General features: G+C 44.4%; 1 protein-coding gene across 6 annotated transcripts in view; it reads left to right on the plus strand.

The window, feature by feature from the left end:
* The window catches only part of CLTCL1 (clathrin heavy chain like 1), a 56,398-nt gene extending 31,602 nt beyond the window's left edge, over positions 1–24,796 (plus strand). Inside the window, exons 17-34 of one of the 6 annotated variants that reach the window (XM_063143883.1) lie at positions 708–942; positions 3,179–3,301; positions 3,763–3,908; positions 4,992–5,175; positions 6,546–6,738; positions 7,731–7,888; positions 8,034–8,198; positions 8,565–8,672; positions 9,329–9,496; positions 10,130–10,279; positions 11,226–11,357; positions 12,054–12,164; positions 13,475–13,645; positions 14,721–14,942; positions 16,251–16,271; positions 20,864–20,939; positions 21,190–21,259; positions 22,875–22,960. In XM_063143883.1, coding sequence (XP_062999953.1) covers positions 708–942; positions 3,179–3,301; positions 3,763–3,908; positions 4,992–5,175; positions 6,546–6,738; positions 7,731–7,888; positions 8,034–8,198; positions 8,565–8,672; positions 9,329–9,496; positions 10,130–10,279; positions 11,226–11,357; positions 12,054–12,164; positions 13,475–13,645; positions 14,721–14,942; positions 16,251–16,271; positions 20,864–20,939; positions 21,190–21,227 — 2,401 coding nt within the window. In that variant the 3' untranslated portion in view covers positions 21,228–21,259; positions 22,875–22,960. Of the gene's footprint in view, positions 1–707; positions 943–3,178; positions 3,302–3,762; positions 3,909–4,991; positions 5,176–6,545; positions 6,739–7,730; positions 7,889–8,033; positions 8,199–8,564; positions 8,673–9,328; positions 9,497–10,129; positions 10,280–11,225; positions 11,358–12,053; positions 12,165–13,474; positions 13,646–14,720; positions 14,943–16,250; positions 16,272–20,863; positions 20,940–21,189; positions 21,260–21,809; positions 21,845–22,874 lie in introns of those variants that run through there. The other 5 variants (XM_063143885.1, XM_063143884.1, XM_063143881.1 and 2 more) reach the window with 5 other exon arrangements.
* The last annotated feature ends 240 nt before the right edge of the window (positions 24,797–25,036 follow it).

A 25,036-nucleotide genomic window follows, 5' to 3' on the forward strand; every position in this document is an offset into this window, starting at 1 on the left:
CTCCAAAGGCCTGCTTGAACAAACAAGTTTTAGCCTGCTTCCGGAAGCCCATCAAGGAGGGAGCCAGCCTAGCTTCCCCGGGAAGAGAGTTCCAGAGCACCGGAGCAGCCACCGAGAAGGCCCTCTCCCATGTTCCCACCAAGCGTGCCTGTGAAGACGGTGGGACTGAAAGAAGGCCTTCTCCGGAAGATCTCAAAGCACGGGCAGGCTCATAAGCGAGAATACGTTCTTTCAAATAACCTGGACCTGAGCCATATAGGGCTTTATAGGTCATAACCAGCACTTTGAATTGTGCCCGGAAACAGACTGGAAGCCAGTGGAGCTGTTTTCACAGGGGAGTTGTCTGCTCCCTGTAACCTATGGGGAACAGGGGCGGGAGGGTGCTGTTGCACTCATGTCCTGCTTGTTGGTTCCTGGCCAGCAGTTGGCTGCCCACTGTGAACAGAGTGCTGGACTAGATGGTCCCTTGGTCTGATCCAGCAGGGCTCCTCTTAAGTTCCTTTGTGCTTTGCTTTCGATTAGCTGCTTTGGGTCAGGGGACTCCACCATTTTAAACTTTGCTCTTTTTAAGAGAAGGGGAGAGACGTGTATAGTGAAATGGATTCTATGATGTCAATTTGAAGTGGGCCTTGGGTGGGTGCCAGGTACGGAAAGGTTGAAGGAGAATGGTATCGTGAACCCAAAACCTGTGTTCTTATCTATTCTAGGCTTAAGCTGCTCCTGCCCTGGCTCGAATCTCGGATTCATGAAGGCTGTGAAGAGCCAGCAACACACAATGCGCTGGCAAAGATCTATATTGACAGCAACAACAACCCCGAGCGCTTCCTACGGGAAAACCCTTTCTATGACAGCCGCGTTGTAGGCAAATACTGTGAAAAGAGGGACCCACACTTGGCCTGTGTGGCTTACGAGAGGGGGCAGTGTGATCTTGAGCTCATAAAGGTTGGCATGAACTCCTTTCTCGTGGATATGGAAACCGAACAGCGCATTTGTCCTAGAACACCTCCCCAAATCTGCTGCAGTGCACAGGGGTCCCCTTGCAGATACAGTATGTGGGGGTTCTTGGCAGACAGTTCGATGTCACTTGAGAGAATTCTTTCCCCAAAGTTTGTCATCCACTGCAGTCACTAAACAATACTAGCTCGTGGGGCTGCAGAGAAAGACGTAGGAGATATACACAGTAAACACTAGCTTGCACTAGAATCATAGAATAGCAGAGTTGGAAGGGGCCTACAAGGCCATCGAGTCCAACCCCCTGCTCAATGCAGGAATCCACCCTAAAGCATCCCTGACAGATGGTTGTCCAGCTGCCTCTTGAAGGCCTCTAGTGTGGGAGAGCCCACAACCTCCCTAGGTAACTGATTCCATTGTCGCACTGCTCTAACAGTCAGGAAGTTTTTCCTGATGTCCAGCTGGAATCTGGCTTCCTTTAACTTGAACTCATGATTCCGTGTCCTGCACTCTGGGAGGATCGAGAAGAGATCCTGGCCCTCCTCTGTGTGACAACCGTTTAAGTATTTGAAGAGTGCTGACATGTCTCCCCTCAATCTTCTCTTCTCCAGGCTAAACATGCCCAGCTTTACCCAACCAGGTGCCCTCCAGATGTTTTAGGCTAGAACGCCCAGCATTCCTGGAGATTGGCCATGCTGGCTGAAGCTGATGGCATTCGGTCCAAAACATCTGGAGGGCGCCAAGTTGGGGAAGGCAGCACTAGCCCATTGTGTATCTCTCTCTCTCTCTCTCTCTTGAAAAACTACCCTTTGATTAACAACGAACTGTCAGCCCCAGTGCACAGATTGGCTGAGGTTTTCTTCCTGGTAATGAAGTGCTGTCCTTGGTACCTGTCGTGCTTTAGTCAGGATGGACACCTGAAATTCAAAGCACATTTCCCTTAACAGGAGTGGTTGTATGGCAATCTCCCTATCTTTGAAATCTCCCTATCTTTGAAATGTTTGTAGTTGGATCGAGTTAGAACCTGCAGCATCACCTTCTGTCTTTTTGCCACGACATGAGCGAGTTTTTTATTACATTATTACATTTCTATACTGCCCCATAACCGAAGCTCTCTGGGCAGTTTACAAAAGATTAAAACATTTAACATTAATTCTTCCACTCTCATAACACTGGATATAACCCAGAACTAGCACAATCAGCAGAAGCAACATCTAGACCACTGGTTCTCAACCTTCCTAATGCCACGACCCTTTAATACAGTTCCTTATGTTGTGGTGACCCCCCAACCATAAAATTATTTTCGTTCTTCTCTACACGATCCATTGTCATGGGATGGTTTGCTAATGAAAATAATACATAACAATAGCTTTAATAATACAACAGATGATACATGACATAGTTCAGTCAATACAGTTTCCTAAGACCATCGGAAATATGTGTTTTCCGATGGTCTTAGGCGACCCCTGTGAAAGGGTCATTCGACCCCCAAAGGGGTCCCGACCCACAGGTTGAGAACCGCTGATCTAGACCAACGAAGTTGTAAAACGCCTTGCTCCGCGATCTGCACAACAGCTCGTGAAACAGCCGGCGCAAGCAGAATCAAAGTACTGGATCCGACACCTGCACAAGGATAAAAAAGGGCCTCCGCCAGCGGTAGAAGCTTCCTGCTACTGGGATGACAACCACTGGATGTAACCTCCCCCCAGATGTCCCTTATTAAACAAGGCACAAACCCATCTTCTCATGAGCCTGGAAAAAAAAATGCTTTGAGGCCTTCAAAGTAAATGGAGCAATGGCACTGGACCAATTGGAAAACTGTTCTGTTCTGTTCAAAGATCCTTTTAAGTATTTGGATATGAAATTGATATAAAAATGCTGTGGATTTAAAAATCATTAATTTGGCATCCAGAGTTGGGCTGATCAAGAGCTGAGTTGTAAAAATACGGTATGGAGGAAGCCAGTTCAAGAAGACCTAAGGGAAAAGACACCTGCCATTGAAGCCACACCATAAATCTGATGACAGTGTCTTAAAGTAAAAAATTAATTCTTCTCTCATGTCAACTTTGTCCTGGCCAAAAAATAAATAAATAATGTTATGTGTTGGGAGCATGGCAAACAAAATTCTCAGTTCAGTCTAACTACTGCCAACGGAAAAGCTGGAAATGCCTGCTTTTAGTCCGGAATAATACTCTTGGTTTCCTTTCCTTTCCCCTCTGTTTCTCAGGTCTGCAATGAGAATTCCTTGTTCAAGAGCGAAGCTCGCTACCTAGTCCGCAGAAAAGATCCAGAGCTGTGGGTAAACGTTCTGGAGGAAAACAATCCATTCAGGAGACCACTTATTGATCAGGTATAACAGATAGACTGAGTTTTCAAGAATAGCTTGAAAGTAGTCACTGGGATCCAGAACGTAAGGTCAATTTAAAAGTACTTCCCGAAATAGCTTAAACAAAGCAGCAAGATGGAGTGAGCAGGCAGACCAGTACTTAATGAACTTTAAAGAGACAGCACAAATCTTGTTTAAAAGAGAACTGCGAGGAAAGGCATGCTATCTTTAGCAACTGCTGCCCACTTTGGAGTAGCCCATCGTTAAATAATAGGGCATATTTCCATTTCAGTAATGTTTGTATTAGTTATGTGTAAAATCTGGTAGTAGAAACTCTTCTAATCCATCTATTTATCACATAAACTACAACTCTGTCCCTTGTATCTAGGTACATTCCTGCTCCCCTGTTTCTACTTGCTCCTTAAAACTAGGCTGCTAATATGTGCTACTCACCACAATAACGGTCATAATTTTCCAATTACCAGGTTGTCCAAACTGCATTATCAGAGACTCAGGATCCAGAAGAGGTTTCTGTGACTGTCAAAGCTTTCATGACTGCTGACCTGCCCAATGAACTCATTGAGTTGCTTGAGAAGATTGTTTTGGATAACTCTGTCTTCAGTGAGCACAGGTAGGAAAGTGGAATTCTCCCTGTGATATATTTAGGGAACAGTTGCCTTAGGATGGCCATAAGCCTCTGAATAGGAGTCCACCAGGGGAAGAGCCTTCAGTGTGGTGGCCCCCCTCCTCTGGAATTCCCTGCTTCTGGAGGTCAGGCAGGCGCCAACTTTGTATTCTTTCTGGCGCCTCCTGAAAACATCATTATTCCAGGAAGCCTTTCCTTAATGACCAGCCACATTTCGCTGTACATTTTGCTTCTTTTAAAATCTATTTTAAAGTGTGTGTTTTCTGTTTTTATTTTATTTTGTCTTGTACACCGCTCTGAAATTTTCAATGGGGAGCGGTATGTAAATATTGGAAACAAATAATAAATAACTCAGAGGCTTATGGCCATCCAATGCAGAGCTGGAGGAGTTGTAGAGGCAGGCTTCACCTCCAGGCTCTTCCTGCTCTGCATTTTGGCTAGATGGACCTTTTCGCCCGTCTAGCTGGGGCTCTGAGGAGTGAGAAAGAAGGAGGCTGCGGAGGTCTGGGGATATGGCATTAGCCAGCCTCCCCAGTCCCTTCCCCACCCACCGGCTTCTCTCTCTTCTTTCCTTCTCTCTGAGGTCAGTTCTACAAGTTCAGAGAGGCAGCCAGTGCAGTCCTCTCCACCCCAGCGGGGAGGAGGTGGGGAGCTCAGAATCCTGGCTTTGAAGTCAGAGCAGCGACTCCATTCTTGGATCCTGGAATCTGAACTATCCTATTCCCCTTCCCCCCTGCCCAATTTGTCTAGGGGCCATAGGCTGGCTCCCTCCATGTACATTACTATTTTGTATTTGGCTTCACATAGTAGGCTTTGCTTTAAAACAGATACAGAGGCCAAACTGTCAGCCTGCACTTGAGAATAACTAATGGGGCAGCTGTGGCCTTGAAGTTAGAACTAACTTCAGCTGTTAGAAACTACTTTTTTGTTTTAAGTGAATTGATACGAATGATGTTGCAGTTGTATTTTATAAGTCCAGAACTGCAAATGTCTCTGGTATAAAACTCACTAGGATAAACCTACTGATTGAACCGGCATGCCTAACAATTTCGTTGTAAACATTTCAAGGAATCTCCAGAACCTCCTGATCTTGACTGCCATTAAAGCAGACCGTACACGTGTGATGGAGTACATCAACCGTCTGGACAACTACGACGCCCCCGACATTGCCAATATCGCTATTAGCAATGAGCTCTACGAAGAAGCTTTTGCCATCTTTAGGAAATTTGATGTGAATACTTCCGCCATTCAGGTGAGGCATAGTAACGATTGAGCGCTTGAGTGTTTGAAGAGAGGTTTCCTTATTTTTTTAAATTACAGTGCTTCCAGGCCTTATGCACATAACACCAGCAAAATCTTGCACATATTTGTGTGTGTATGTGTGTGTGTACTTTAAGGTTGAGGATAAATTAGAAGAGGGGCTCTGATTTTAATGATGAGTAACACTTTACTCTGGTTGAGTGACTGCTTTTTGGGTCTGTTGAGTAGAATATATAAAGCTTGCTCATCTGTTCACTGAGTTCTGAAGTTTTGCCAGAAATGGCTGTAGTTCTAAACTGTTCTGCATGTGCATGAGCCACCAAATAGCCTAGCTACAGTGATCCATGCTCTGATAACCTCTCGTTTGGATTACTGCAATGCGTTATACGTGGGGCTGCCTTTGAAAACGGTCCGGAAGCTTCAGCTGGTACAAAACAGGGCAGCCCGTTTACTAACAGGGACTGGCTGGCGAGATCACATTACGCCAGTCCTTTTACAACTTCATTGGCTGCCAGTCCAGGTCCGGGCCCGATTCAAAGTACTGGTATTGACATTTAAAGCCCTAAACGGTTTGGGGCCAGGTTATTTGAAGGAACGCCTCCTCCCATATGTACCTACCCGGACCTTAAGATCATCTACAGGGGCCCTTGTCCGTGAGCCCCTGCCAAAGGAAGTGAGGCAGGTGGCTACTAGGAGGAGGGCTTTCTCCGCTGTGGCACCCCGGTTGTGGAATGAGCTCCCCAGAGAGGTCCGCCTGGCGCCTACACTGTACTCCTTTCGTCGCCAGCTGAAGACCTTTTTATTCTCTCAATATTTTAACACTTAATTTTAACTTAAATTTAAATTATACTGTTTTAACTCTGTATTTTAACCTTATATCAATTTTGCTGCGTGGTTTTATCCTGGTTGTGCTTTTTATATTGTATTTTGTATTTGTGTTTTTAACCTGTTGGTTGTTTTATGATGGTTTTAATTTTTGTGAACCGCCCAGAGAGCTTCGGCTATTGGGCGGTATAAAAATGTAATAAATAAATAAATAAATAAATAAATTTGTTTTTTTTAAAGTAAAATACATTTTCTCAAGTTGGCAAGTTTCCTCTTTGCCCAGTAAATCCCCAGATGCGTGTGAACACACATAACACTGGATTAAAGGGGAGGAACTGCTCCTATCCAGTGTTTCCCTAAGTAACAGTCTTTGAACACTGCTTTATATATATAAAAATATTTGTGACATATTAAGGCTGCGTGGATGTTCCCCCCACCCTTTCGTAGACTTGAGTTCTTCTTTCCTTTCTCCCCCCCAATGCCTCCTACTACACATTTGTTGAGACAGCTTTTCACAGTTTCTGTATCCTCTTTTAGGTGTTGATAGAACATATTGGCAACTTGGATCGTGCTTATGAATTTGCAGAGAGATGTAATGAACCAGCGGTTTGGAGCCAGCTGGCTAGAGCACAGCTCCAAAAGGATTTGGTGAAGGAAGCCATAGATTCTTATATAAAAGCGGATGATCCCTCTGCCTACATGGAAGTCGTCCAGGCAGCCAACAGAAATGGTAAGCCATAGGGTCTGTGTCAGCTTTGTATGTTCATTCATAAATATGTTCCATCCCATTTCCACATCAATCGCAAAGAACAACACATGAAAATTCACATTACTCTTGAAACTATTTTTCCACAATAGATGCATTTTTGTACATGGTTTACTCCAGTGCCCATTTTTATATACATGTAACCTAAAATACACATTTTGGTACAGTAACTATTGCAAAATCCAGATGTGCAAAAATAAGATAACATGCATTCCAATCTGTGTATTACTCTGGCGAGTGCAAATAAAGTTGGCTTTCTTAAAAATGCAGACCAAACAAAATCCCCAAGCATCCTTATTTGACAGAGATGAATTATATAGAATGTGGTCATTTCATACAGAAATGCAACTTGGACAAAAAAAAATAACTAAAAAATCCTGGGTATGGACCTCTCACTCTGAAAAGGTTGGACAATTATACACGACAGCATTTAACTTTTTAAATTTAGCAGCGCTTTTAAATAATCTCTAGATTAATTGATTCGTTCCTGTTTGGATCAATTTGTCAGTAGGCATAAAATCTCTTCATATTGTTCAGAGGTGGAACGTATTGACCCAGTTTTCACATCACAACAATTCCTAGATTATTTATTGCAGGAACTGTGAGGGTCAAGCCGCAGTGAGTAAGCATGCTACCTTCCACATGCTCATCACTTCTCCTTACAATCAATAGCCCAGGAATGCCTGTCCCTGGGTTGTTACATGACATCCGAACTCACAGTTCTGGCTTTGGATGTCATGTGGAGTTCCTGGGTTGTTCAAAGCAAAAACATTGAGTGCATGGGAGACAACACGCTCGCTCATTCCTGCTTGGCAGAAACAATTCCTGGGCTGTTTCATAGTTATTATGTGCAAACTGGCCCATTGTTGCTTTCATTCTGCAAATATAGGAAACCATGAAAAAGTAAACATAAGGAATATGTTTTTCTCTTTTTTCTCTGCCCACCCCTCCTCAAGATAACTGGGAGGATCTGGTTAAATTCTTGCAAATGGCTAGGAAAAAGGCAAGAGAATCTTACGTGGAGACCGAACTTATTTTTGCCTTGGCAAAAACGAATCGGCTCTCGGAGCTAGAAGAGTTTGTCAGCGGCCCTAACAATGCTCATATACAACAGGTATGTTCTGACGCTAACATTTATGCTATCAATATGCTGTCCTTTAACCTGACTTCTGAATTGCTGCGTACAAACGCAAAGTACACAGATGTTAGGTCCAGTGCCTCAGCATTCCTTCACTGTTACGGACACTCCGTCTCTTTAGGTTGGAGATCGCTGCTATGAGGAGGGAATGTATGATGCTGCAAAGCTGCTCTATAACAACGTATCTAACTTTGCTCGCCTGGCGTCTACCCTCGTTCATCTTGGGGAGTACCAAGCTGCCGTTGACAGCGCCCGCAAAGCCAACAGCACCAGGACATGGAAAGAGGTAACTTGCCTTGTGTTTGTCTTAAAGGGGAAGGATGTTAAGGTTGTGGTCAGATCTTGAACCGCTCAACTATGGCTGCCATTAAACTTGTGTAAAATTCATCCCGTTTTAAGGAATTCGTAAATGTTGAAATAAATACATTTTTAAGGCTGTAACTGTGCTTACACATTCCTCTCAAAATACTTTTGGTGAACTTTCATATATTTAACTGGAGATTGGTTCAAATGCTATATTTACTATGATATGCTACCGTAGAATAAAAAAATTAATCTGCAAAAATCTTTGAATCTGAAGGCCGATGTATTTGCATTAAGAGCCTGGTGTCTAATTGTACATGGTTTGCAAACTGCGTTTTCTTGTTTTCAGGTGTGCTTTGCCTGTGTGGATGGAAAGGAATTCCGACTTGCACAGATCTGTGGTTTACACATAGTAATCCATGCTGATGAGCTTGAAGAGCTAAATAGCTATTATCAGGTTAGACTCCTTTAACCATCTATGGTGCAAATGTCCTTGCTTCTTGCTGACAGTCTAATAGTTGTTTTTCAATATTCATACCCTGCCTTGGCCAAGTCAGCAACAAAACTGAACAGCTTTAGTATTCATAGCTGAATCTAGTGTAACTGGCTTTTAATATGTAAAAGGGGTATGTGTCTCTAATTGGCTGAGTGCAGGATTTGATGTTCTGGCATTTCCCAGCTCAAATAGGACAATTCTATTACACTGATAAGGTAGCTAGAGAAAAATATCAAAACTTATAGCTGAGAAAATCCCGGCTCGGTCAATTTCCTGCCAAGAGTCTATTGAGGACTTTAAAAATGAAAATGTGAACATTCTAGTTAACAGCTGCTTCATATAAACTACCATACACTTTGTGTCCCTCAAGTTACTTCTGCTGACTTTAGTGTTGCCCAGAGTGTTTGGAACTTAAAGAGTTAATCATAGAATAGTAGAGTTGGAAGGGGCCTATAAGGCCATCAAGTCCAACCCCCTGCTCAGTGCAGGAATCCACCTTTGACAGATGGCTGTCAAACTGCATACTTTCTGAAGTCTTAGAATGTGGGCTTTAAAATGCTGTTGTTGTTGTAAGTAAAGAATGAAGTTCTTAAACATGATGGGTTCTTGTATCCTAGGATCGTGGCTACTTTGAAGAGCTGATTGGCCTCTTAGAAGCTGCTCTAGGCCTGGAGCGTGCTCACATGGGCATGTTCACTGAACTAGCGATCTTGTATTCTAAATATAAACCACAGAAGATGAGAGAGCATCTGGAATTGTTCTGGTCCAGAGTCAACATTCCAAAGGTATTTCATGCTACTGCAGTGAAGTGAAATTGTGTAGTGCAAGTGCCTTTTAAACTTGTAAGCACGTGTATCCTGTTGCTCTTGCAACAAGCTTGGCTAGCAAGAAAAATAGGGGCAGGGGGAATTCGCAATTCACAGTATTGGAACAACAATGGGGATGGGACAAAAATGATCAGGAACTTACAGGACAAATGGATCTTCAGTGACCCTCTGGAACAAAAGCTTTTACTGCGTGGTGGAAAGCTAAGGTTGAAGGGGCCAGGTGAACATTTGGAGGGTGTTGCTGGAAGTGCCCATCCGCTGAGGGCAGTGCAGGAAGTGCCCTGACCCTGGGTACCCATCCCGCCAGATCACCACAGGCAGGACAGTGCAGAAGGAGGGCCTTCAATTTCCTAGAAGCAGGCAAGTTGGTGTGGGAAGAGACAGTCCTTTCGCCCTTATCCTGGGCTGTTCAGGGTTTTAAAAAAAATCAGAACCAGCACTTTTGAATTTCTCCCCAAAATAAACAGGGAGCTAGTGGGGTTAATGCCAATATTGTGCCATATATTCTGTGCAGCAGCTTTCATTTGAACTCTTGCTTTGGCTCTTGTCTGAATTGCAAGTGCTTTACCTTTCGTCTTACCTTACTTCAAGGTGCTTCGAGCGGCAGAACAGGCCCATCTCTGGGGAGAGCTGGTTTTCCTCTACGACAAATACGAAGAATATGACAATGCAATAATTACGATGATGAACCATCCCACAGATGCTTGGAAGGAAGGGCAATTCAAGGATATAATTGCAAAAGTAAGGCGCTGTAATGGCAATGCTCCCCGGCTTCCACACATTGTGCCCAAAACCATGTCGAGGGTCACATCAGTTCAAGAACTCAGAATGTATTTGTGCGTTCTTGAGAACCCAGGAAGTGGCCAAAATGCTAAAAGACACAGGAAGCCCTTTACGTGGCATAGACACGCATCATCATACAACCTCCAGCCTCTTGAAGGTGCTGTCTTGAGAAACAGGAGTTCAACAATTTCTTTTCTGCCAATCCTGCTGCCTCCCTCCTTCCATCTCGGCCTGTGACAGATCTTATGGCAAATGTTAACTGCTTCAGCCAACCCAACAGAGCATCAGATATGCACCATTTCTGTGCACGTCACATCTGTGTTTATATTTGCCAAGAAAGGGATGTGAGCTTGACAAAGCTAACATTTTTTTAAAGTGTCGCTCTGACCCAATTTTCTGTTTCTCTTCTGGCACGACATGTCCTAGAGAATCCTAAATATACCTGCACTGGAATGCAGAGCTGTGTTAGGCTCCTGAGCATCAAACAAAAACATACGAAGAGTTGAGCTGGATCATAGCAAAGTCTTATCTAGTCTAGCATTCTATTCTTACCATGGCCAATTGGATACCTCTGGGCAGCCCATTAAAATAACATCATCATCATTATTATTATTATTATTATTATTATTATTATTATTATTATTTATTTTATTAATATAGTACCATCAATGAATGCAATAGCACCCTTGTGTCCATACTCCCCAGCAACTGGCATTAATACTGCCTCTAATAAAATATTGCCATTATGACTAGTAGCTATTGATAGCTTTATCCTCCTTGAATTTGTCTAATCCCCCATTTTAAAGCTGTCCAAGTATTGGGATTATTAATTAATACTTTAATTAAACCTAATGCTTCAGTTCAGAGGGAACCAATTATCTCACCGCTCGTCCTTGCTCTCTAGGTGGCCAATGTGGAGCTGTATTACAAAGCCCTGCAGTTTTACTTGGATTATAAACCATTGCTGATGAATGATCTTCTCCTGGTGTTATCTCCACGGCTGGATCACACCAGGACAGTCAGCTTTTTCGCCAAGGTGAGTTGGAGGCACCTGCTTAAAATGGGTTAAAGTATCTGCTCCTCTCCAGATTCTTCTTGTTTCAAACTGAATGTTCAAAGCCAATGTGAGAACCAGCGTGGTGTAGTGGCTAAAGTGTTGGGCTGGGAATCGGGAGATTCGGGTTCTAGTCCCCACTCAGCCATGGAAACCCACTGGGTGACTCTGAGCCAGTCACACACACTCAGCCCAACCCACCTCACAGGGTGGTTGTTGTGAGGATAAAATGGAGAGGATGATGATTATGTATTATAAATAATTAAAATAAAAGGATTATGTATTATAAAATGGAGAGGAGGAGGATTAAGCCTTGGGTTCCTTGGAGGAGAAAAGGTGGGATATAAATGCAATAATAAATAAATAAATGATAAAAAGCAAGGGGTGTGTGTGTAATCTCTTAACATGATAAGGTGATCTTAGAGTTTTCCTGCATTTTCAAAATTATTGTTGCCCACACCAATTTGTATAAATTAGCCTACATCTTTAAAGGAGTCCTGTTCCCATTTTTTAAAAAAGATGTTTACATACAAAACTTTTAGTTTTGTTGGGAGAGGGCTTGTTTCCAACATGAGAGTTTAGTTTGATTAATGAAGTGGGTGGAAAAGCCTTAAGGGTGCACTCAAGTGAGTTCCTTCAACACCAGCTGTTTGCCTAAATTGTCTTATTGTCCCATAGGTTAATCAGCTGCCTCTAGTGAAGCCTTACTTACGCTCAGTCCAGAACCATAATAATAAAGGAGTCAATGAGTCACTGAACAACCTTCTGACGGAGGAAGAAGACTACCAGGTGAGTTTTTGGAGTAGTGATTATAGCATGATGCAGTAAAACCATGAGCCTGGCATGAATGCCAAATGTCCACTGAATCCATGAGCCACTCTAAAGTACCTGGCATTTGCACTCCACTCCATCTACTTAGTATTCTGCTAAATCAGCACTCACTGCAGCAAGGGTGGATTCCTACATTGAGCAGGGGGTTGGACTCGATGGCCTTGTAGGCCCCTTTCAACTCTGCTATTCTATGATTCTATGATAAGTGATCTTGCTGGCAGAAAGAGTAGGTGCAGTGAGGGCCTAGTGCAGGGAGGACAACATGTACCTCCAGCTGTTTTTTGGGGGCGGAGCTGTTAAGTATAAGAAAGTAAAAGGCTTGCATAGTCATTAAAATTGTGTGTGTGGCTATCTCAAGGCTAAACAGAGGAAGACTATCTGTGAGCAATTACCTTGAGATAGAAGCTGTACTGGGAACCTTGCCAGGATTCTGTAAGATATCATGGTGTTAATGATATGAATATACCAAAGATCCTTGAGGCTGGGTTAGCCTAATCACAGCCGTATGTAACATAGATAAGAACTGTGTATATATGTATAGCCTTTTGTCACTCTGCACAATGACACGGAACTGTTAAGAAGTCTGAAGCTAATAAACTTACTCTGCTAAGTAAGACCTGCATTGTGAGCTGTGTTTCTGAGCACAAACAGAATTCCCAAGGAAATGTTCTGGCCCCAACAGGGGCTGCCTGAAAATGCCACGACCCGATTCGCCACCTTGGTAGTGGCAACGTCCCCCTCCCCCAATTTTCTTTGAAAGCAAGTCACATGAGGAACATGCACCTTGTTTATCGTCAGAGTCATGCTCCCGGAAGCCTCCAGGGAGTGCAGATCTGCTTGAAAACAAAGTGTGTATTCCCTGTATGCCTTCTTTTTCAAGGAAAATAGGGGGAGGGATGACACTGCCATGGCAGGGCATTTGACAGTGGTGGGGTAAAGTGGCCCCTGACCCCCTGAAGTTGTACACCCCTGTTCTAGTGTGTACTTTCCTGCACTCTTGAAAAGCAAACACCTTGTATTAAATAGATCCCTTGGCCACTTACAAACAACTACATAAGTCGTCTTCCCTTTGAATCATAACCGCGTAATTGATGTGATCTATGGTCCCATTACTTTGCCTATTGCCGCCTTCAGAAAGGGTCCACTGGAAGCTCTGGCCTCCCCCATGCTATAGCATTGTAGGATTAGCACCACTTGGGGCAAATATTTTAGCTTCACCAGGGCATTTAACCCCTCTGCATTGCCTGACGTCCTCCCCCTTCAAACAGGGCTTGCGAGCATCCATCGACGCCTACGATAACTTCGATAACATTACCCTGGCTCAGCGTCTGGAGAAGCACGAACTGATTGAATTCCGGCGTATTGCTGCTTACTTGTACAAAGGCAATAATAGATGGAAACAGAGTGTGGAGCTCTGCAAGAAAGATCGCCTTTATAAGGTCTGTCGGCATTGGTCGATTCCTTTTGTATGTATCTGGGGAAGGGAAGGGCAGAATCGTTTATTTAAAAAGGTCTGCGGAAGTACAGCAGTCCCACACCTTTTTGTGCCTGTGGGCAGTAGCCAACGGCGTCATTCCGCTAACGCAAGTTCCGTGGTGCCAGTGTGAGACCTCTGGCGTCCACCCCAATAGCGCCCAGCTTCCATGAGAGGTGTTGCGCTTGCATCATTGGGTACTGCACTGTGTATTTAACGCTAGCATCACATGAGAGATGTACGGTAAAAGTGCTGGTTTTAACCTATAAAGCCTTACACAGCTTGGGACCAAATACCCCTGACATGAACCTACCCGTACACTGTGCTCAACATCCAAGGTCCTCCTCTGGGTGCCTACCCCGAGGGAAGCTCGGAGCACGGCAACAAGAGAGAGGGCCTTTTCTGTGGTGGCCTCCCAATTGTGGAACAATCTCCATAATGAGGCCTGCCTGGCACCAACGTTATCTTTCGGCGCCAGGTCAAGACTTTTCTCTTCTCCCAGACGTTTAGCAATATGTAATTAGCCTGGGTTTGTTTTTGTATGTTTTTGTGGTTTAAAATAGTATGTTTTTGTGGTTTAAATTTTTTGTATATTGCTTTTTGTATATTGCTGTTTTTATCCTATGTAAACCACCCAGAGAGCCTTGGCTATGGGGTGGTATAGGAAAGGAAAGGAACCTCTCGTGCAAGCACTGAGTCATTACTGACTCTTGGAGGGACGCCAGCTTTCACTGATGTTTTCTTGGCAGGCCTTATATAGCAGGGTGGTTTGCCGTTGCCTTCCCCGGCCTTTATTACCTTTCCCCCAGCTAGCTGGGTACTCATTTTACCGACCTCGGAAGGATGGAAGGCTGAGTCAACCTGAGCCGGCTGCCTGAAACCAGCTTCCGCTGGGATCGAACTCAGGCCGTGGGGAGAGTTTCAGCTGCAGAAACTGCTGCTTTACCGCTCTGCGCCACACGAGGCATACAAATGTAATAAATAATAATAATAATATTTCCTGGCTGTAAAGGGTAAGCTTCACTCTGCTGTTTTCATAGGATGCCATGCAGTACGCTGCGGAATCCAAAGATGCCGAGCTGGCAGAGAAATTGCTGCAGTGGTTTCTGGAAGAAGACAAGAAGGAGTGTTTTGCAGCTTCTCTCTTCACATGCTATGACTTGTTGCATCCAGACGTGGTCCTTGAGCTAGCATGGAGGCACAACATTATGGACTTTGCGATGCCTTATTTCATCCAGGTGATGAGGGAATACCTTACCAAAGTAAGTGTGGCTTCTCTAAAAAGGTTTGTTGCTTTGCTCTAGATTCCTAGTTGAATGCTCTGCTTTGCCTTAAAGCTTCATCATATCCCTCCGCTTAAAAACCTGACAAAACTCAGTTACTGGATATAGCAATATAAGTTCAATGCCACTGTAAAAAAAAATAAGATCATTGTGGGGGACTTTGCAGCAGTCTTGAAACAGATGACACGTTAAGCCATGGTAGTTCAGCATTTGGAGCTAAACATGATGGCTTAGCATGTCATGTGAACCATTCCTAACCATGGTGGCTACAAAAACACGGTTTAAACACTCTCACTAACCATTTGCTGGCTTAGCGTGTTGTCTGAACAGGCCCAACGAATGGCACTTTCACTACAGAAACTAGTTCTGTTCTGACTGGTTCTCTGCCCAAATATTCTGGAACGACCCAAGCCTAATTAACACATGATCAAGTGGTGGGTGAAACTTTTAATGGCTCCTTCCACTCCCGCTAAACGAAAGTGTAACGGTTTCCTCGTAAAGCAACTGATAACTCGTTGATGTAGCGTTGCTGTCTGAGGATATGGATCTTTTGATCAATCTTCGGTTTTCCCTTCAAAATTTCCCTTTATACCAGCTCACTCAGCTGTGACACCTCCTATTAGATGTTGGTCCCCACCTGGGATATTATATTTCAGAAGCTAATTTGTGTGCTCACACTGGCCCCATAAGCTCATGAAGCTGCTGTTCCCTTTTGTTTTAAGAGGTCTTGGATGGGTCAATAAAACCTGCTTGGATATTGGAAGGTCTGGAACTGACGAGCTTGTATTTCAGACCGGAGGGACTTTACTCTGTGGTTACACCAGCAATATGCTTTTGGCTATTTAACTGTTATTCCACCAGAATAAAGTCATATCAAATAATGCCATTCCTATCCACATATCATTATTATTATTATTATTATTACTATTATTATTATTATTATTTCCCCACACCAGTTACTGAGATACACTGACTTTGCAGTTGCAAACGTATTAGTATGGCAAGTACAATACAATCCAGTTAATATGGGGTCTCTTAAACTGCGCAGCAGAACTTTTAATTTCCATGTATGCAAATGGACACTGAGTAAAATACTGGTTTTCCATAGGCTTAAATGCTATGTGCATGCTTGCTTGGTTTTTTTCCCTTCACATCTGTCTGTGTAGGCCTCTTCCTCCCCCTCCCCCCCCCCCCCCCAAAAAATGTTATGTGATCTTTACTTTTGTCTTGAAATTGGTTTCTTGGCTTATTGATTTTAAGTATTCCCCTCTTAATTTTTTTTTGCAGGTTGATGGTCTTTTTAATAAGGTGACAGTCTCTCTGGTTTTACACTCAGTGTTTTTTTTAAAAAAAAAATTGTGTCCCTTAAAACACGTCTAAAATTATATGGGAGTCTAGCTGTAGCTTTTGCTGAAAAGCAGAATAATCTAGTTTGATCTAACTAATGCTATAGTAAATGCCTCTTCATAAATAACTTCGGGGGAAATCCAACCAGACCTTGCTTGCTTCTCCTTTGGGGGAAACATTCCATCAATACACCAACGGTCAAAATTGGATATTTTGATCAGATTCGATATTTCAGGCAGAAGAGATGCAGATTTGCCTGGAGTGCTCCCACTTATTGAAGGAAGCTGCTAAGTTCTTCTTCGTTGTCTCTGTGCATCACACATGTGGGCTGTGCACCTGCGCAGAGCCTCAATTTCGGAAAAACTCTGAAGCTGAGGAATGTACAGAGTTGAAGTAATATTGGGGTAGCCGGAGGACTTCCTCGTGGTCTCTTCAGAGAAGTGGCAGGGCTCTAACAAGCTAATCTGTGTGGAAGGAGTTTGACAATGGGGTGTGCCATGAAACATAAATAACCCTGTTACCACGTTTTTTATATTTCGGAAATAACTGAAGAAGTAGATCTGGCGAACACTAGTCCTCTTCAAGCTGAACTCTGGTTGGATTTTCAAGTGATAAGTGTCTACTAAATATTCAGTCTTCCAGAAAGAACATGCATGATGAGATTGGTTTTAAAACAAGCACTAATCTAGTACGTGGAATTAGTAATTAATTGGAGAATGAATCCCCCCTTTCCCCATTTAATATAAACCCATTTAACTTCCCTCATGTAAGTGTGCACCTAACAGCTAGACGTGTGGCCTTCTACCGAAAGGCATACCTCCTGTCAACAAAGCTTGAACGCCTTTAAAAACACAAGGATAAAAAACAGATGACCCAGCGGGTACATCCAATTGCATGTTTACCTTTTGTGGGTGGAAGGTTCATCCAGAATGTGAAGGGAACTCTCTCTGTGAAGGGAAAGAACCTGTGATCAGACTTCTGGTCCAGCAGGCCCCAACATCCAGTGGGAGTGGGAGGTAGAATCATAGAATAGTAGAGTTGGAAGGGGCCTACAAGGCCATCGAGTCCAACCCCCTGCTCAATGCAGGAATCCACCCTAAAGTATCCCTGACAGATGGTTGTCCAGCTGCCTCTTGAAGGCCTCTAGTGTGGGAGAGCCCACGACCTCCCTAGGTCACTGATTCCACTGTTGCACTGCTCTAACAGTCAGGAGGTTTCTCCTGATGTCCAGCCAGAATCTGGCTTCCTGTCACACGATCGCGCTACGTCTCACGGATGGTGTTTCATAGAATCATAGAATAGTAGAGTTAGAAGGGGCTTGCAAGGCCGTCGAGTCCAACCCCCTGCTCAATGCAGGAATCTACCCTAAAGCATCCCTGACAGAGGGTTGTCCAGCTGCCTCTTGAAGGCCTCTAGGGTGGGAGAGCCCACAACCTCCCTAGGTAACTGGTTCCATCGTAGCTCTATTTAAGAAGACACATTTGTTTTGTCAACTGCCCCTCTGTTTTAAAGGAGTAATAATTGTTTGCTAGGCTACAAGATACTTAGAGGTGGGGGGGTTTTTTGGCAGCAATCGCAAGTCTAGTATAAGGGTACTGATTGCGTAGCTCCCAGAAGTAGAGTTGTCTCGAAGGATCAGACTGCATAGAAAAGCTAGGCAGCAATTGAGGGGAAACAACCGAATATAACTGGAGATACCTTAGCTAGTTCTCAAGCCAACCGATAAGGTTAATTGGCAGCTTTTCTAAGGGAGCCTTGTATGTTAGCTTAGAACAGGGGTGAGCAACATTTTGGCCTGTAATTCACATCAGTCCTCACTATTGGCTATGCTGGTTAGCGCTGCCGAGAACTGTTGGCCGAATTACTCGGAGGGCCACCAGTTGCCCATCCCTGGCTTAGAATAAGGCGGTATTACTGCTGGGGTTAAAACCCAGAAAATGCTCCCCCCAAAACACACGCTTTTAGCGTGTTTAACTCTCAAAAGTATAACGGTGATTAAGATGGTTCAGCCGATTTGTCTTTAAGCAACCGATTAGGTTATCAAGATGATATAAGGACTTGAGGACAGGCCCTTTGAGGACAGGCTGAAGGGACTTGGGGTGTTCAGTCTGGAGAAAAGGATGCTGAGGGGAGACATGTTAGCAGGGTTCAGGTCCATAAAAGGATGCCGCAGGGAGGATGGTCAAGAACTATTTTTCGTTGTCACAGAAAAAAGGACCCGAAATAATGGGTACAAGTTAGGTGTCGATTAAATATAAGGAAAAACTTCCTGACAGTAAGACCTGTACAGCAGTGGAACGGTCTACCTATGGAGGTTGTGGAGGTTTTTAAAAAGAGGCTGGACAGCCACCTTTCATGGATGGTTTAACTGGTTTTCCTGCACATTGAAGGGGGTTGGACTAGATAACCCTTGTGGTCCCTTTCAATTCCACAATTCTATGATTCAAGAGTATTGGGGTGCCTGCCTGTAAAAAAAAATTAAGAATCCTAAACCTACCAAGACATGGAATGGCAAGAAGGGAACCTACTGTCTGGCATTGCGTGCTGCCTGTTTCATCAGAATTATTTACAGAAGTGATCTGTAATTTAAAAAGTGCACGTAAGACAGCTTGGGTAAGGCAGAACTAGGCTAAGGAGTTCTGTGCTCTCAGCCACGGGAATGGCAATTGCTTGACATCAAAATGGAAATGTGAAGCTGTCTGGCTTTGCAAAACACTCTTCCAGTCCTGGGAACTGAATCCTCGTTAGAAACCCAGCTCTGATGAAATGAATTCCCCTTGAGTAAAGTTACTCCAGTATTTAGACTGCCCTAGGTAGCGATGCGTGTCAGAATTTTGGTGGCAATTGGTTACCACCACCATCCAGGGAATAAAATGTAGAATAAGAATTAACGCCCCTGCTTGCCAGTGTGGCAACTCGAGCCTAAACAGAGATCCTCCTAGTATTTATTTTTAATTCACAGGAGCTTGCCTTGAAGAGAAGCTTTTCTGAGTTTCTAGTATTGGAAGGTGCCAAAACTGTAGCTGTTAGTGCAGTATTTTTCTTAGCGTGTTCATATCAACATGTTAGCTAGCATGGCGGGTCTCAGTTCCTGTAACTAGATCACACAAACGTCTGCTTTGGTGTTCTGCCACCAAGGCCTTTACTCAGATTGAGTAAAATATCACGGTGATGTGAGTGGAAGGGCCATGAAGGTTTGACAGGTGGGGAAAGGGCGGAGAGCCCCGCCCCCTCCGGTATCTTCTTCTTGAGCCCATCTTCCCAGCACTGAGGGGTAGATTGGGGTGCTTTTCAAATCTAGCCTTGCTCCCTGTATTCCCAAACCAAACATGTCCTTTGAAGAATCACTGTTCCACCCTTACCCACGTATTTTCAGAAAGCAGTCAGAAAAAAAGGCTGTGGTGCTTCGTGCATACTTAATCCCCTTCCTAAACTCAGCTTGTTTTGGTGGGTGGGAGTGACGCAGTGTATAGAGTATATATTGCTTCCTACAGAAGAGGGCAAAGAGCCCCCCACACCTTGGTTGCAAAGGCTGCACCCTCTTTCCCCTCATTAAAGTCTAGCACTGGTGGGGGGGGGGAATCAGGAATCGAACCCACAGCCATTGACTTAGGGGTATGCATGCAGGGACACCTCTTTGATGAGGGCTAAACTTGCCCTGATGACCTTAGTTCCAAGGCATGAGAAGCAGACTTTGTCGTGTGTCCCCCCTCCACCCCTAAATTTGCAAGCACTTTGCAATTCTGCCCCATAGAATTCTTCAGGAACCATTCTAATAAGCCAGCCCCGGGTTCCTTTGCTTGAACCCTGGGATGCAAAGGACTGTGGGAACTGGCGCTCCCAGATAACATGTATTGAAGGTGAAACTAGGCAGTAGCTCCATGCTATGATTGTGAACGTGACTTCATCATTCTGGCTTGTACTGCAGTCCGTCCTGTTACAGCAGGGGTGAGCACCGGGGGGGGAGGGCTGCACCCCTCCACACAACCGCTTAGTTTGCTGCCGCTACCATGGCCCCCCTCACCCCCATTTTTGCGAGAAAACAAGGCATGTGGGGAGCATTTGCCTTGTCTGCAACGGGAATTGTGCTTCCGGGAGCACAGTTCTGCTTCTGAACAAGACGTGTACTCTCCCCCCCCCCCACGCCTTGTTTCCTTAGCTAATTGTGCTCCCCCCACCACCACTTTTGTTTTGTCCACTGCTGTCATGGTGCCGCATTTGGCAGGGACGGGGCATGAGGAGGTGTAAAACCAGCTGGGGAGGCCCCACGCGTCTGTGTTCCCCGTCCCTGTATTAGAGCCATGATCTCTGGCTATTAAGCAAATACTTGGCTGCCAGATCAGCTTTCACAATCAAACCCAGCAGGAGGCTGTGCTGGTTCTGCTGACACCCTGAAGTTTTTAACAGACATTTCAAATGAAGGATGTCTAAGACTTTGAAGCCTCTGTGGTGTGTGTGGGTGGGTGGGGGGCATCTGTACTGTAGGAGGTCATAGAATACAGGTTCTCTAAGACGTTCCTTCATGAGCATTTCCTGTTCACTTTGTAACTTAGGTGGATAAACTTGACGCTTCTGAAAGCCTAAGGAAAGAAGAGGAACAAGTAACTGAACCCACTCCAATAGTATTTGGTAGGTGAAGACTTGCTTTCTTTTTGTTAGGTTGTCAACTGGAAAAAATATATGTCTTCCCTAAACTTCAGTTTTGGTGATCCTACTCCCAGCTGTTAATGTTAAAGCAGACAACTATGGGATTCCTCGAGTGGATCGAACTGTTACTGCTAGTGACTGTCATGCAATCCCCCCAGTATAGCATTAAAAATTACAGGTATTCTAGAAGTAATTTGGTTGGTGTAATGTATTTTTTCTCTGCCTACCCTAGAGCCCGCCATGCAGCACAACTTGTTTATTCAAAAGTAAGCCTCAGTGTGTTCAGTGGGGCTTACTCCCTAGTAAGTATGTTTAGAGTTGCAGCCTTGGCGAGTGTGTTTGCAGATTCTGGATGTTTTCAAAGTAGTTCCTGGGGCACACATGTATAAGAAGTGTCAGGATCAAACCGCCATGCAAATTGCTCATTCCTGATTGGAGGGTGGATGCCTAGGTAAATCGAACTCCTGAAATAACTAACCAGCAAATTGCATGGGATGACCCATTCCAGCAAAATGTATTCCTCCACACACACACACACACACACAAAACCTGCTCAGAGCCACATCTGGAATATTACATGGGGATCGAAACAGAAACATTCGCTATACTTGGGAGATTTGCTTTTCTAGAAGTGCAATATATCAAGATAAAAAGAATATACTTCCTCTTTAACTCTTCTGAGCTATGTTAAGGGGGAAAACTGCCCTTGCACGAGCGACAAGGCTTCTTGAGATGTAATCTAGAAAAACAAATCCCATTGAGGAACAAAACAGCGTTTCTCTCCCAGGAATGTGTAAAACTCTCTTTGGCTTATTTGGCAAAAGGTAGACTTTATCGGCAATTGCATTCTAGGTGCCTCCATTTAGAGGACGTTCATGATGGTGAGGTGAGGTCAGTGTTCTAGTGGGAATGGTTTTAAATGGGAGTTCAGTATTCCCTGCATGAGGCATGTGTGGTTTTTAGTAGCGTTAACAAATGTGTGTCGTCCGTGGCAGAATTAATCATCGTAGGCTGGGGAACATACAACTAACAGATCTAACTGCAATGTATTAAAATTCTGACCGTGCAGAACGTCTATAATGTATCATTCAAATGTTAAAGATTCCCTTAGTTTGACGCTAGATACCCAAAACTACCCCTCACTCAGTCATGAGTTTACCAACAGGGAGAGCAGCATTTGCTAGACAGGCTGGATCCTGTTGATTCAAGTAGCTCCATTTCTCAGCAAGTCTTGCCTATTCCTTTCCATGGTTGGAGAAACTGCCCGCTTCAACTTGCATCTAAATGGAACACTAGAACTGTCCCTTGGTGTCTTCCTGTGTAACTTCTGTTCTGTTTAAGCCTGGAAGGGTCCTGGCTCAATGGTAGAGCACTTAAATTATGCGCATATCTCTCCTTTCCCCCAATGAGCGCAAGGTGGATTACATTTGACGGTTGCGTCCCCCTTGCCAGCTAGGCTAGGCCGAGAGATGTTGGCCTGGTTCCCCCTGTGAGCTTCATGACTGAGTGGGGGAATTGAATCTGGGTCTCCCCAGTGCTAGCCTGACATTCTAACCACCATACTACACTGGCTGTCAACACACGCAGGAGATCTTAGGTTCAGTCCCTGACATCTTTTCCTGGGAACCAGCGCTGGGGAAGAGCTCTGCCAGAAACCCTGGAGAGCTGTTGCCAGTGAGTAGGCAGCGTTTGCGTAGATGGACAAACTAGCCACCTAAAGCAGCTTCACGTGTGGATTGGCTCTCGTGACAAAACTGGAACTGTACTTTCTATCTTCGCTTTCAAAAGCAAAACAACAACATCAACATCCCCTTGCATTCATAATTGGGCTTGTTCTTCTGCAGTCTAGTTTTAGATCCTGTTCAAAATTAACAGCAGCAGCAACTGACTCTTCCTTCCTTCCTGCCTTCCTTCCAGGCCAGCAGCTGATGCTAACAGCAGGCCCCAACACGGTACCTCCACAGGGCAACTTCCCATTTGGATACACGGCACCAGGATTCACCCAGCCGCCGGTTTACGGTTTCAATATGTAACTTGCGCTGCGACAGACCTTTCTAACCGGTCGTCTTCTCTTCCCGTCCCTTTTTACTTTTTTTTTTTTTTGGTCCAAGAAGGCAGCAGAGGGCTTCCTGTGTTGGCTTGATTGCCTTTGCAATCCCATTCGGTTCAGAGACATCCAAAGGACACTGTGTTATTTATTGCTATGTCCTGTTACATTTCAACCTCAAAAAGGCAGCTTCCCCCCCGCCCTCCTCCTCTTTTTTTCTTTCGTTACTGACATTTCAAGGCTCTGTCTGAAGCTAAGGTGCTTCCTCCACTAAAACCAACAACACAGCAATAACTTCCTGAGGCCAGGAGGAGCTGTGTTTGGGCTAGAGGAACGCTGGTACTTTTCTCATTACAGAGTCCTTTGGGTAGCCACCTTTAGGCTGGGTAATCTCCAAGCTGTTAGTGCTCAGAGTACTGTAACAGATGCATAAGCTCCTTGAGTAGCAGAAATTAGCTTCAGAATCTCCCTACTAGTTGGACACATTGGAAAAAAACATACGTGTAATGCACACTTTCTGCCTTTCCGTTCCCCCCTACCCCACCCAATTTCTTTGTACTACCATGCAAAAAGGAAATAAGTGTGTGGATTGAGGGGCTGGTGCCGTTTACAGAATGCTGAAGAAAAAGCATGTATGGCTTCTGGAGGAGTCTTCGAAACTCTTTATTGGAGAATAAATCGGATTGCATTGCAGAGGAGACACTTCCCAGATTACTTTTCTTGTAGAATAACAGTGCGAGAGCATGATACTCGTTGGCATCGAATGGTTTAAATCAAAAACAAAGCTCAGCTGTGTGATTGGACAAGCCAATGTTGGGGAGGGGGGCGTGCGTACACCAGGGCAGCCACAAGTGGTACAAATACGTGGTACAAAGAAGACTGTGTTGGCAAACCGAGGAATGTGAACTTCTGAAGGGACAGAATGTGGTGCGCTTCTGCATTTCGTATCTTGACTCTGAACCTGAAAGCAAGGCTTCCTGCTAGACCGGTTGTGTTTGACTTGAGTTTCTAAGGATAAGCAATCCTATGCGTGCTTAGACAGACCAGTTCCTACAATTCCCTACGTGACCCAGTCAGTGTGGCTGGCTGGCAGCATGCTGGGAGTTGTAGGACTTCTGTCTAAACATGCATAGGATTGTGCCCTGAACCAGTCTTTTCCCAACGTGGTGTCCTCTAGACCTTTTGGACTACACCTCCCATTGTTTCTGATCTTTGGCCATGGTGGGCGGGGCTGTTGGAAGTTATAGACCAAAATATCTGGAAGACTGCAAATTGGGAGAGGTTGCTCTAAACCTTCTGGGCCTCAGGAGATGTCTGTTTGAACTGACAACAGTTCAACTTCGGGTTTCTTTTTTTCCCCTGGTTCTGCCAGGATTCTGTGATGTAAATGTCCACCATACAATCTTTATCTTCTCCCCCAATAAGAGAATGCCAACGGAGATGTACTACTTTGTGCCACTCTTCAGAGACATATATCATTAACATTTTATGTACTTAAAAAACTAGATAACAATGTATAATTTATGGCTATGAATCTTGTGCTAATCATGAATATTATGGAAAGTCCAATTATAAACATAAACCAAACTAGTGTCCACTGTGTGGTTTGAAATACTGGGGCTGGAGGGAGTTGCTGGGTCAGCCAGCTTCGCCTGTAAAGCGGTGAATGCAGCAACCGCAGAAAAGATACCTGCTCAGAATCCTTTTCCTTGGCCCATCCTAGAACTAAGGGAAGAGGAGGAGAAAGAGTCCCTCCTAGTCAAACTGGATTCAGTGAGCTCGGCTCGCATAACTGTGGAAATGCAGCAACTTTGTGCAATGGCGAACAGTGGCATAAATCTCAAATGCTATACTAGTAAACTGATGGGTTGGATCTATTAACTGCCTTGAGTTTTCTATACACCAGTAAACCCACCCACCCACCCCAGACCCAAAATGGAGAAGAGATGGCACCTACATTTTAAAATCAAACTCCCAATTTATCCATATTTGGAAGCTCTGATCTGCCGTGGTGTCCCACTTTTATCCTCTG

Source organism: Elgaria multicarinata, chromosome 18 (assembly GCF_023053635.1).
Source record: "Elgaria multicarinata webbii isolate HBS135686 ecotype San Diego chromosome 18, rElgMul1.1.pri, whole genome shotgun sequence".
Lineage (NCBI taxonomy): Eukaryota > Metazoa > Chordata > Lepidosauria > Squamata > Anguidae > Elgaria > Elgaria multicarinata.